The following is a 14,442-nucleotide window of genomic DNA, read 5'->3' as shown; positions in this document are numbered from 1 at the left end:
GACCTCAAGCAAATTACTTCAATTTTCCCTGCCTCTGTTTTCTCGTCCAGAGATACAGGATAATAAAATACCTGCCTCAGGATGGTGGTAAGGATTAAATAAGCAAATGCAGGTAAAACACTTAGAAACTGACTGACACCCTACGAACACTTGCTAAGTATTAGTTGTCCTTGCTCAAATTGTTAAAGAACACTTCGTTCCTCCTACTGCAATTCTAGCATGGCCTCCTTTCTGAAAAGGAGATGTAGATGGTAGCCATTCCCATGTTATGATAATTTTTGTAATCTAGAGCAGGGTCAGGGACCTAAAGCCTAAGGGCCAAATCTGGCCCACTGCCTGCTTTTGTAAATAGTTTTGTAAATTAGTTTTATTGAACAGACTATATTAATTCATTTATATATTACTGGTGGCCGCTTTTCCAGGACAGCAGTAGAGTTGAGTAATTGTGACAGAGATTGTATTATCTGGCCTTTTACAGAAAATGTTTGCCAACCCTTGATTTAGAGGACAACAGGGTTTCAATGTTTATTCTGAAGGATTGGTGAATGACTGGATGGGAGAATACTGGAATTTGAACCCAAAGACCATAGCTTTTGCTTTGTCTCTGATGCTAATTGCTATGTGGATTCAAACAAATCATGCTGTTTGACCTCTCAAGTTCATTATTTTTATGAATGACAAACTTTTGAGTTTGTCATTCATAAAAATAAATAAAAAGACCCCTAAGAAAGTGATCATAATTTTCACCTTACATAAGTAGTGTAAAGTTTAAGTAGAATAGCTTGGGTAAAAGTGCTTGGTCCAATTTAAATTACTAAGCAAATGTGGGGCATTAATCATCGCCAAGCTTACCAAATCTATTCCACTCATTCACCTTCTTGATGACAGAGCCTCTTGGCAGCTCTAAACCTGTCCTTCCCGGGCTGGTTCTGGGCCCAGTCCAGTGCCGCCCCCTCTTTGAGCTAGTATTGAATAATTTCTCCTCAATTTGAGTCTTTAGAATAATGAATTTAGTTATGGAATACAAGGAACATATGATTAAGCAATTATTTTCTCTTTGAAGGATCATCATTAAAGAGTAGTGCTTTCCAGCCAAAGGCCTTAAAGCTGTGCATGCATGTGCGCGTACCCACGCGTGCGCGCGCGCGCGCACACACACACACACACACACACACACACAACTCTAAGAAGCCCTTTGCCAGCTGACCTCATTAAATTTCTGACATGCTCCCCATATTTGATTGTAATGGTTCACACCTTCATGTATCTCCCCATGCCGGGCTTTGACTCTTTCTTTCTTAGGTAGAATTTTGCCTTGTGTCTCATCCCACATTAATCACACTTACTGCCTTTGAGAGAAATAATACATTCCACAATTGCTTTTTCTCTTCTTCTGAATACTTGAGCCTGATCCTTTTTCTCATCCCAGACCAAACTCTAAGAAGGAAACAGCTGAATCTACAAAGTGATGGGTTTTCCTTTTCATAAGCAGCACCCTCCCACACCATTTTCCTGGGCAGTGCACTATAGCTTATCTGTCATTGCTCTTGGTGCATATAAAAGAATTCATTCTGTTAAAAGCCTGAGATTTCAGAGAATGGAGAATCATAAAGCTAAGTCCTATGGATAGAGCCTGTCTCCACTGTGACCAATGACAGTAGAAGACATTTGGGAACACACAAGAAGAGAAATGTGCCAAAGAGTTCCACACTTAAGCTTCTTTAATAACTCCTATCTGAGGGTGCCTCGGTGGCTCAGTGGGTTAAGCCTCTGCCTTCGGCTCAGGTCATGATCTCAGGGTCCTGGGATCGAGTCCCGCATCAGGCTCTCTGCTTGGCAGGGAGCCTGCTTCCTTCTCTCTCTCTGCCTCTCTGCCTACTTGTGATTTCTCTTTGTCAAATAAATAAATAAAATCTTAAAAAAGAATAACTCTTATCTGAGAGGCTTTATCACTTAGAAGGCAAAGGTTATCTGGTCTTTGGATTTGTGGTAAGTAAGAAGTTTTTATTCTGCATATGCTTATTATCAATTATGATTCTGGCAGGTTATAAACATTATGTTACATTATTATTATATTGCAAACATTTGGTTTAATTCATCCAATGAATGTGGTAATATACAGAACACTTGATTAATCATACACTAAGCACTAAAGAGTAAACAGCTCAGAAATATTTAAAATTCTGGCAAGGAAAGACATTTATTCCAACAGACAGGCGTAAAGCTTTCTTACAAAACAAAAAAGAAATGCCATCATGCTGGGTCCACTTAGCTGATCTGATCAAACTCCTCAAGCTCAAACTTTAGAAGGGACTAAAGTTTCAAGGGATACAGAATAATTATCAGGGCGCCACAATCTCAAAAAAGTTTGAACATTTCAATTTAAAAAGTGGCACATGCCAAAGAAGTTTACACTGATACAGTAAAAAAATGTAAAATAAGAACACAAATATTTTCACCTCCCAAGAACTTCAGTAGCTAAATCTATTTGCTATTCTGGCCAAACTGCTGAAGATTGTGGCTGATAAACCAACCACAAAGACACAGTGACATTTAGTTCCATCCTGTTTTTCCCTTTGAGTCATCTGGCATTGAAGGGCATTCAGTAAATATCAATAAATAGCAATTTTGCATAGTAGTTCAGAGGCTTTAAAGTCAGCCTAATTCTGTATGACTTAAAACCTAATTCTATCACTCATATGTGGCCTAGGACACACAGAACTTAACCTCCATATACCTGTTTCCATAGGAATATCCTGCAAAATCAAGATCCTTATACCAACTTCATAGGTTGCTATTAGCATTAAATGAGATATATGTATATACTCATGATGGAATATCATACAATTGTCAAAATAAGTGAATTACAGCCATAGTCAAAGACATGAATGAATCTTGGCATTATAATATTAAATGAAAAAGGAAGTCTTAAAAGATAACATACAGCATGATTACCATTTTATAAAGTTAAAAACAACTAAAATCAAAAATATTCTTTCCTATCAAAGGAAAGCAAGGGAACAAAGAATATTGGGTTTATGATTATCTTAAGTGAGGAGAGGAAGGGATAGAATAAGGCTGGGAAACCATATGGGGAGGTAAACATTATCATCAAAGTCCTACCTTTTGGGGGGAGGGGTAGAAAATTTCTGTATTTATTATATTATTTTAAAAACAGCTAAATATACAAGAGTGCGGTATAAAAGCATTTAGTTCATAAATAGTGACATGGAAAACATAAAAATGCTCTAAGAAAAACACTCTTTGAAAAAAGAAATAAAATAGCAAAAAGCATGTGATAGTCTCTGGTACTTTTGAAATGAAAATTCTAGGATTATTTTGGGCCACTAAAATGCACATGGTAAATAATGAATTAGGTGTAGTGAATATTTCCATCGTGGCTAGAAAGTGTTACCAAATGACTAGGACACCTAGGAACTATCTAATGATCTGGAAGGCTAGAGATTCCTCTCTGTCTCTCCCTGTTTCCCTGTTTCTGAAACTCTTAAATTTGCTTCTAGGATAGCTGAAAATCATGTTGATGACCCTATACAAAGCTAAAGCATAAAGCTAATGTCTTTTGGAAGCATCAGCAAACTTAACGCAGAAATGCTCCTTTTTTCATTTATAATAACAACAAAAGTGGAAGGGGGGTTGTTTTTAAATATCTATGAAATGTGGTGGTAGGCAGGTATATAAATAATTGTAGTAACAAACTTCCCGTTATTATTTCCAATTATTATGTAACATTTCAGGGTTTATAATATTAAGAGAGTCCTATCCCTTAAATGTACTGTTACGAAAAGTAGAAATAATAATTTATGTATGTAAACTCATAACTGTGTGAGATAGATACTATCACTATCCCATTTTATAGGTGAAGAAATTGAGACACCAAGGGATAATACAAGAAATATGACCAAGGTCACACATTTGTCTGGGGTCATTAACTGGTTCACTAAAGCTATGATATAGATGCTATAGAGAAAAATATATTTCACATAATCCAGCCTAGTAATGACCAGGATGCTTTATAAGGTCCATGTAATGTTCAAATAACACAGTGTTCAAATACCTGAAGACTCCATCTCCCTGCAATGGGGGGGTCAGGGAAAGACAGTAGATATGAAAAACAAATCTTCCAGATAAAGATTTCAGTTAGGAAAACCCATTTGCCTTGGAAGACGCTTCATTTAATTTCCAAGTTTGGTCTTGTCAATTGAATGGCAGAAGAGGAGGTTTTCAACCAAAAGAGTCCGCAGGTGTGTAATGCAGGCAGTTTATTGGGAAGTATTGTGTGGTCTTACCTTTGAGGGCTTCTCCTCCGGGGCTATGCAGGTAAGCAAGGTGAGCCTACCTGTCTGGCAGATGGAAGGTGAACCGCATTTGACTGAATTCTCTGATCGATTGCTGGAAGATTGCAGGGCTGCGAGGGGATGGCGGGGCCTGGGGTTGGGGACTGGGGGGCTGAATAAAATCTGGTCCTGGAAGGCTTTGCGAAGAAACAGTTGCTTGGTCCTAAGAAATTCTTTATTGGTTTTCTCCTTTCTCCTCTTTGAGACCATTCATGTCAGAAGGTTTCTTGCCACCCAGTTCATATCCTATAACCCCAGAGCCTCAGACTGACAACAGCCAGAGCCCAAATAGTCACCGCATTTACAGGAGGATTCAGGTAGTACAGGCTGGCGTAGGCAATAAAAGAAAATATTCGGATTCTAAACTGCTTTTCAGTAGATACGGCATAAACCGTGGAAACAAAGGGGTAAATGCTTCTTCTTTGTGGACACACAGTGAATGTGCACACGATGTTTGGCTGAGGTTGGCGCTTTCCAACGATGGAATGTGCCTGTCATGGAGGAACCTCTTACTTTATGTCTTCCCTTCGTAAGTAGTTGATTCTCTCTTATGTAAAAATCATGTTTCCTTTTGTTAGCACTAATGGTCTTCAATTAAATCACGTGCTTTTATCGTATCAATTTATGGAAGTATTTTTAGCCATATTATTTATGGAACATTTAGGTCTGCCTCTCAAAGTCCTCAGTAATCTTTAGTGTTTGCTGGTCTGCTTTTAATTTATCAAACCCTCCCTCCACAGGCATTGCACAAAACACAAGCAGCAGCCATCTCCCCTGTACAATGTGTGTTTGATAGGCTTAATGTTCATCTTTATACACACACAGACGTTGGCATACAAGAAATGTGGAGGGTGTCTATAAATCCAAGGAAACATTTAAGTACACAGTGATACATAGATACATGGGTATCATACTTTATGTACTTGATAAATATTTCATCCCTACCATAAAGAAAGCTTTTTATCAACTTTGATTGTTTTTTTATTACCTTAAAGTATTGCAGTTGTTTCTCAGCATTCATTGTTCCTTCCTTTTCTTGTCTCAGGCAGGAATTGAAGATGAAAAGCTCTGTATCTCTTAGCCACCCTTTCAGTTCTTTGATCCTGACCTCCAGCTGCCTTACCAGGTTTCCGCTTTCGGGAGAGAGCAGGTCACGTGGACCAGACCCACTGTGTCCTGCCATTGTGTCCTGGATCTTCTGTCGGAGGGTTTTCTAACGCATCCAATGAAAAACAAAAACAAAAACAAACAAAAACCACCAACAAGAAAACAAAAACATATATTAGCTTCAGTACCAAAAATGTACCACAATTTGGTTAGCAGCAAGAGTCACCTGGAAGGTGTCCAGCTGCACCTGCCACCTCACAACGGACATTCAGTTCAGATGAGCTCATTGTTCCATTTAGGATTTTCGAATTCTTGAGCAGTGTGTGTTGTTCTGACTACCACTAGAGGCTTAAGAAGACCTCATTCACTTATAATTTCCTTTAACAGGAAGGAAAAGTTCACCATGGTCACTGATGAAAATTCATTTGAATTCTCATGATAGGAGTTTACAGTAAAATATTCTCTGCATAACATTTTCAGGAGATAGAAGTCTGAGTTTAATCAATATACTAAAGAGGCCAAGAGTAGATTATGCATGGAGAATTATATTCCTTTTTTTTTTTTTGGTTTCATAAAGTACAATTTTCCCCAACTATATGACTAAGGGCTGTTCAGAAGGGGTAGCTTCCTTGGTGCTGTTGTTGCATTTTACCTGACTTGGAAAATTGTTCAACCCCACAATTCTTCCCACTTTGCATTTCTGGATGCTAGACTTTCTAATATACGTGTCAAAGTAAGTCCCAATCCACTTAGAAGCCTTCTTAGATTAACCACTATGGCATGAACGTGCAGCTGAGAGGGATTTTTTTTTTTTTTTTTTTGGTGGAAAACACTCTGGAGAATCAGTAGGAGTTAATCTATAATGATGAATTAAACCTACAAAAATAAGCTTTAAAACACAAATAAAATTAAGTCAACAAACATTCATTTGCTGTGTAGTGTTCTGTAAATAGTATCTTTAGGAGATCATAACAGAAAAATAGCCTTTCTTGGCAATACCCTTGTATTTTCATGGTGCAAATATTGATAATTTGAAGACCCTCAGTGGAATCCAGATTTAGCTATTGTTTTTATGCTGTGACAAAAGTAGCAGCAGGAGGTGAAATCAATGCCCTTGGAGGGTAGGGTCACAAAAAAGAATTTATTGCCACTTTTTTGTTCTGGAACAGTTTGCAATCATAAATTCTTCATAAACAGAATACTTCAGAGAATGGTCCGTCTTCATAAATATACGACAGAGGACATCAATTTCATTTAATTCACAATTTGTGTCAGCACAGCAGATGCCAATGCCTGCCTTGATAGGCTTGTTTAATATGCAATTGAGACAGAGTAATATGCAGCACAGGGGACAAAATTTCACAGATTAAACTGTACGCACCACTGACATTTCATTCTAATGTATTTCCATTCCACACTGTTCACCTTAGATGAAAGTAATATTAAAAACCATATCCCTCTATTTTACTATTGTTAGAAGTTAAAATCCTTGTCTTTAAATTTTTTTCATGCCAATTAAAATGTAATCATGCCAATTAAAGCAGGATGCCTGATAGTGTTAGTGTGGCATAGGTTTTGTTAGAATTTTCCCTCCACCTTTCTCTCTCCCTGAATCATTACAAAACTCTGCATATTGTCCTCAAATGGTATTTTTGTCAAAATGGCACCCCCTTTTCAGGTATCTGACTCACGAAGGATAGCTAAATGCGCTGTCTCTTTTTTGGATGTTATGTTGATTTAAAATTTTTGTTGAGGAAGCAATATACATGACATTAAACAATTTTCAAAAAAAGATGACTGTCAGTTACTTCTCAAATTAGAAATAGGTATGTGAAAATACAGCATAAACTATTGCTCCTTCTATCAAGCACATAAAGTTGCCGATCTCATCTGTTTAGTGAAACAACCCTTTAAAAATGTTGTACACTAACCACATTTCTCCTGCAGGAGATCAATGAATTCTGTAGAATTCGGTAGGCTCCAATTTAAATCACCATATTATAAAGCGGAAGCCATTAATTACTATTAAAAAGTAACGCTAATAGTAGGCCAGAGGAAAAACTTTCAATGTTCTAAGTTACTTTGCACAAGGGTAGAGTGTTGTGAATTTAGATGAGAAAGCAAAGATTTAAACTTGCAGTTTTTTAATCACCTAGATTAAGTATGGCATAAACCGAACACTGGCATTCCTCCAAGTCATCAAGGTATACGGAGAGCTTTTTATTCAAAATATTTTTGGAGTATTATTTCTTTAAAATTAAAAAAAGGCAGGCAAGAGAAGGCATGCAAAATTATGCTCCATAACTGACACCACCCATACTTTGCTGTTATAATTAATCATTTAAGTAATTGACAAATTTAGCTTACCCTTGATTTGAAGTGAAGGCAATTTAGGGGAGAAGTTGATGAAAAAATACGGTTTAACCTCTCTCTCTCAGCTGTCTTCCAACAAAAGGACGGCACTGTCTCCTGCACAGTGCCATCCTGGTCTCTGGTTAACAGAATCTCTATATTGCCTTTTTGCCAGATTCCTGCATCTCAGTCTTTGGCTGAGACCCAGCCCATCATTGCGTGAAATGAATTACACGAAACTTTTTTTTTTTTTTTTTGGCTTTTGTTAAAAGTGAGCTGGAAATTGAGGCACAAAACAGAGGCTGATTTCATTCTGCAATTCAGATTTGGGTCAGATCTGCATCTTTGTTTTGGTGGCTTTAGTGTGACTTGAAAGCTGTAGTGACAACTCTACTTTTCATCTGAAGGGTACAGTAAATAGTTAAACAGTGGATGTCTCTAACATGTACCTTCAGAATAAATTCTATTAACATTCATTCAAGCATGACAGTCAGTGTATATCAGATATACTGTATTATAGTTGACTTGGTGCATACCTATAATACATGGCATATTTTACTTACTTTTTTATGTATTAAAGAACCAAAATTATTAAAATCTGAGAGGAGACAAGCTCAGAGTAAAAAAAAAAAAAATCAACAGAAGAGGAAAAGCAGTGTTTTTCCCTCATAATAGCATAAATAGCTTGTTTGAAATGTAGGTAGTGAATTGAAAGAGAGAGATATTTGTGCTTCAAATTAGAAATCAGACAGCTAGGGTACTTCACTACACAAAAAATGTACACATAACCTACAAACAGTAATAAAAATGCAAATACCCCAAGCAGTTCCCATTTTTCATTAATTGAATCCACTTTTTCAAGGAGATCATTTGGTAGTAAAACGCCACCTTTCTTCAGAGCTTCAACCTTACTAAGCAGCTCCGTCTTTTTCAGGTCCCTGATGGTCATTTCCACACTGTATCTCTAGAACGAGAAGAGAGAAGGAGAGATATCATTAGGGAGACAGGTGTTCTTAAAAAATCTTTGAGCACAGAGTTACTGATGCTCATGGCTCTTAAAAGTTTTTGTTTCCGGGGCGCCTGGGTGGCTCAGTGGGTTAAAGCCTCTGCCTTCGGCTCAGGTCATGGTCCCGGGGTCCTGGGATCGAGCCCCGCATGGGGCTCTCTGCTTGGCAGGGAGCCTGCTTCCTCCTCCTCTCTCTCTCTCTCTGCTACTTGTGATCTCTCTGTCAAATAAATAAATAAAATCTTTAAAAAAAAAAAAAAGTTTTTGTTTCCAATAAAATGTATGGGGAGGCTAAGCCCAAGTACCTTCAGGAGGTGAGGGATTTCACTGAAAATAGTTCAAATATAATTATTCAAACATACATAAACATTCAAGGTATTCCATTTAGTTGACTAAGATTTATGTCATTTTATTATTTTTTTGAAGATTTATTTATTTCATTTTATTTTGAGAGAGAGAGCAAGGAGGGGAAGGGCAAAGGGGGAGAATCTTTCAAGCAGACTCCCAGCTGAGCAAGAAGCCTGACTTGGGGCTTAATCCCATGACCCAGGAGATCATGAACCAAGTCAAAAGAGTCAGATGCTTAACTGACTGAGCCACCTTAACTGACTGATTTATGTCATTTTAAAGTAAAGTTTACATAGACATTTGATTTTTAATGTAAAATATTCCACACAGGAAAATACCTGGTCCAGGGGGATTTAATATTACAGTTAATTTCAGTCACTATTTGGCTCCAGAGTGCTGCCCATCTCTCATCTCTGCCCCACAAAGGACTGGTAGTATAGGGTAGTACAAATAAAAAGATACCCCAAGGGGCACCTGGGTGGCTCAGTGGGTTAAGCTGCTGCCTTCGGCTCAGGTCATGATCTCAGGGTCCTGGGATCGAGTCCCACATCGGGCTCTCTGCTCAGCGGAGAGCCTGCTTCCCTTCCTCTCTCTCTGCCTGCCTCTCTGTGATTTCTCTCTGTCAAATAAATAAAATCTTTAAAAAAAAAAAGATCCCCCAAGATTGTGTGACCTTCATCCTGCATTCTCAGTGAACACTTGCCCCCCCCCCATTTTTCTTTTATTTAAAAACTGTGTGGGCTTGATAAGAGGTACATATAGAGGGAAAAAAGAGCAAACCAGTGCTTTGGAAATGGTTAAAAATCTGTGCTTCTTTATTGATGACCATAAAATGTCTCCAAACATCACAATTGACTACAGACACTTCTCTCCCAATATACATAGTATTCTAACAAACTGCCAGGTGAGTCTCTGCTGAAAGATGTTTTGCTAGAGATAATCTAAGTGCCATTTAGTATGGCACTTACTATAGTGATTCTCTTCAAATAACTCCGTGGATAACTTCATAGTTAGAAAGCCTTATATTACGAATAGCTATACATGACTATGGCTATATTTTTTAAAATGTACTACACAGAAAATCACCTGTGAGTAGAAAACTAGATTCTGTTAAAATATTACACATATTTTACAACTTTTTAGCACATTTCCAAAATATAATGGCAATCTCCCTTTTTTTTTTGAGGTGCGTAAATTGGGCCACTGAGGCCCTTGGTAGTATAGCTCCATTGCTCTAACTGAGCCAAGATGAGCACATTATCAGATCTAATCAGAAAAGCTTTTGTCTGGGCAAAGCAGCAAATTAGTCAAGTTCAAAACAGGCCCAGGCATGTTATTCACTCTGAAAACACGATATTCTATAAGATCCCAAACTAAAATACAATTGGAAGCAGCTTAAAGGAAAAGAAGGTGTGAGCTCCTTGTTTTGGGTAATAGACCCTCAGCATTTACGGGCACATGTTTGCATACTTTTACTTTCCGATTTTAATCTCCCATTTATACTAAACATGCACATCATTTGTATTATGTAACCTTCTCCAAATGTTAGTCATTTGTGGATCACAGAACAAAATCTTTCAAATGAGGTGATTTAAAGCATTTCATAGTATTAATGAATGTTGATCAGGGTGTCAAAGTGCCCAAAATTACATGAATATGCATAATGAAAAAAATCAAGAATTGTTTTAGAGCTCCTCCAGAATTTGACCCATGATACGTGGGAGATTCTGATTGCATTTTCTAATGCCAGGCGATTACCAGGACCCTCTCACTCCAATATTTAAAAAACACACTGGCCACTGGAGTTTTCTGGACAAAAGACTCAACAAGTATTCTAGAAACCTAGATAGTGTTTTATTTATCAGAGTGATGATTGAGGAGAGGGCAATCTGCTTTCTGCAATCAGATTCCCATCTAAAGATGATGCTGCTGACAAAGATTTACATAATTAATTTGGTAAGACTTCTTTGACATAATATTGGGGAAACCAGCATTTCAGGTAGGCAGAAGAATCCTATTCAAATCTTTTGCTTATGCCACGTGCACTGACAGAAGGAGTCCTCGGGCTGTGCCACCTGGGAGCAACCTCAACCAGTTATCACTGTCACTTATGACAAGCCCATCCCCTCTCTTTACCCCAACTTTTAACGGCTCCCACACAGCAGATCAGTCAAGGCAGAGAACAGTTTAGATTTGTCCCATAAAAATGATAATCTCGTAATAATAAAAAATATGAAAAGCAATTAATTTAATTTTGGACATAATAAAATAACTTTCTCTAAGAAACGTGGTACAAGTAAGTAGTCCCTGCAATAGCTATTATAAAAGATTATTACACTAAAAACCCTTGTATTTATGTATGCTCCCTGTCGTGTCACCACGTAACTTACTGTATAAATAGCTTGATTAAAGATGTGATTGATGGACAATGCCTTCAAACTATGAAAGCTAAGAGAATCCAGCTAATTGTTAGGTATGTTGGTATGTGCACAAGAGCTACTTGAATGTCATGTAATTTAAGGCAAAAATATTGATTTTAATTTTTGAGATGCTCCAAAGGTTGAATCTGATACGATCTAAGACCTCAAGTCGCATATGGATGTAACGATGCCAGAGGGTAGTTTTCGTTGAGGCTCAAGACATTTTGCTCTTCACTCTTCAACATCTTTTCATAGCCTTAGACGGGGAGAATCAACTGCCAGCTCCATCAGCTCTCAGTCATCCTATCAAGTAGGCTACTTTCTCCTGTGGTGAGAGGATAATTTAATCTTCATATTCATTTCACCCACAGCAGTAAGTGAGCAGAGGCTGCCCCATTGTGTCCTAGAGTCTGGGGATATTATGATAGAGACTACTCTTCAATAGCCAAAAATGAGATTAACAAAGTTAAAGTCAGATGGCTTTTCTTGAGTGCTAAGGTAAATAAGCATCCCGTATTTAATTTCCCCTCAGCACCTGCTGTGGGCCTCTCTGTCTAGTCAAAAATAAAATATACTCTATTGAAAGGGCATATTTATTATTGAGTGTATTTGCTTGGCCAATTCAATTTTGACTAATGAAGCCTCCTAATAGATACGTGAATGATCTAAATTAAAGATGCAGGCCCCTCCTACCCTAAATGCCACTCCTGTGTGTACGGAAGGTATATAAGAAGACTTTAAAAACAAAGTTAAAAAGAACCACAAATGCTAGCTTGCTGTTTCAATCAAAAATTAAAGAAGTTTTTAGAAATCCTTATTCATTGCTTACTTTTTATAAAAATACAAATGCTAAAATTGAATTATAAAACAAAGCCTGTAAAAACAGGGGTTTCTGAAGTAAATATAATTAGAAATGCATAAAGACTTGATTGAGATAACTTTTTTGACAGTTATGCTAAGGGTTCTTTTCCCTCCTAAAATCTTTTTTTGTTGTTGTTAAAAATCACACCAAAAATTCTGCCCAAATGGAGACTGGAACAATGCCTTGAAACAGTGTTAATTGTCACCATGGAAACCAGAAGAATAAGCCATTTTGAAACTGGTATAGAAGGCACACATTGAGCAACTCAAGCATTTTTCTGCCTCCCTCAATGTTAAAGAACAAGATGCCTTGTCACTGTGAGGTCAGAGAAAGAAAGCATCATGAAAGGGTTGTAGATGCTGACTGTCTGGTAAATAAAAAAAAATAGAAAATAAACTACATACAGCTAATGCTATAAGACTCTACCCAGTGAATCTTTTTGAAATAGAAAGATCATCAAAAGATGGCCAGGATGGGGGGATGGATTCCACCTAAGCAAAACTTCAGGGCTATATTATGTGAACCTTGCCCCCAAAGCTCCCTGGGAATTCTGCTGTTGTAATAAAACTTCAGAAGAGGAAAGAAAAAAGGCAGCATGATGGAATTCAAAATAATGCTCTAAAAGCACACAGAGAGATTAAGACATCCATTGTAAGACTTTTGTATGGTGCTTCTGTTGGTTATGCTGAAAAGAGACCAGACATTGCTGAGTAGAGAGTGAAGTTTGGGCTACGAGAAACACAAGAATTAAACCAAAGAATTTTCTTGATTATTAGAATAGGGCTGTCCGAGTCTGTGTCTTCAGGGTTGGAGCATTTACATCTTAAGCCATATTTTTGAGTTTTATGTGACTTTCTGTTAGGAAGAGTTAAGGCAAGGAGAATGATTTAGTTATTAGAATAACAAGTCTGAGTATCTTTCCCAGGGCAAAATAATACCACAAACACCTGTGTATCCAGCATAATCCCCTTTTCTTGAAAACTCACAACAGAAAAATAGAGAAAATACAGCGAAGGGGGAAAATTGTATTTTAGCCTATTTACCAGAAAGCGTATGCTAAGAATACACTAGAACACCAAACTACTGGTAAAACTATACGTGAAAATACGCATTTTTGCACAAAACTACAGAGATGCGTCTGTCTGTGACTCCCGTATTGTGCTTTCTGGCTAGTGTTTGCCCTCCTCATGTGAGGCTTCATGGTGGCCCCTCAGCAAGTCCATGCCTAATGCCATTCAGTGGCAAACAAAGAGTCTTTTTACATGAAAGTCCAGGGTCCACAGCTCAGCTGTACATGCCCCTGAGTGCAGGAATCTGCTAGAGGCCAGCGCCGTCCCTGCAGCAGCTCAGGCCCTGCCCCCTTTTCCAGAACACCAGTGTCCAGCCCCTCACAATGCGTGAGTTTCACATGGAGCCAATATCACCACCACTTCAGGAAGATGTGCAAGATGGAAGAGGGTTCAAGCCCAAGACAAATAATAGTCGTTATTTCTTGCAAACTCTTTGTATTTTACCATTAGCAATTTATGGCGAATAATCGCACAGTGAAATTATAAAGACTCCTACAATTGTCCTTGTAAATTAATAATAGGCTTTCTTGATTGGGATAAATTTGCTGCTGAGCCTTTGGAAAAATTAAAAAGTGCAATGTCATTTAAAATTGCCAGAACTCGCACAGCAAATTACATCTGAGGTTAAGAATTGAGTTTTACCCCCTCTTCCAGCTTATTCCATTTGCATGATCTAGAAATCACATTACATTGGCCATGTATTGTTAATTGGACATAGATTGCATTATCTTTAATATAAATCAAACTACAAATATTAAAATGAATTGCAAATTCCCTAATAGAAGATCATAAAACAATCTTTTTTAAAGTATCTCCCATTAATAATTTAATTCCAATTATATCACTCAGAAAACTTAAGTAGGAAACCTGGCAACTTATTTCTCCAATCACTTCTTTTACATAACAAATACCTAAGCCTTTG

General features: G+C 37.6%; 1 protein-coding gene across 3 annotated transcripts in view; it reads right to left on the bottom strand.

Annotated features, from left to right (window-relative positions):
- AKAP6 (A-kinase anchoring protein 6) overlaps window positions 1-14,442 on the bottom strand; it is a 564,294-nt gene that overhangs the window by 67,972 nt on the left and 481,880 nt on the right. For all 3 annotated transcript variants that reach the window (XR_006818743.1, XM_046008964.1, XM_046008965.1), the window contains 2 exons: window positions 8,632-8,778; window positions 5,344-5,568 (listed from right to left, as the gene is read on the bottom strand). Coding sequence is in view for 2 of the 3 variants with exons in the window: in XM_046008964.1 (XP_045864920.1) it covers window positions 5,344-5,568; window positions 8,632-8,778 (372 nt within the window). In the remaining variant the exon portion in view is untranslated. The remainder of the gene's footprint in view (window positions 1-5,343; window positions 5,569-8,631; window positions 8,779-14,442) is intronic.

This window comes from Meles meles, chromosome 6, assembly GCF_922984935.1.
Source record: "Meles meles chromosome 6, mMelMel3.1 paternal haplotype, whole genome shotgun sequence".
Lineage (NCBI taxonomy): Eukaryota > Metazoa > Chordata > Mammalia > Carnivora > Mustelidae > Meles > Meles meles.
Note: the sequence above shows the minus strand (reverse complement) of the source record. Positions and strands in the feature narration are given on the sequence as shown.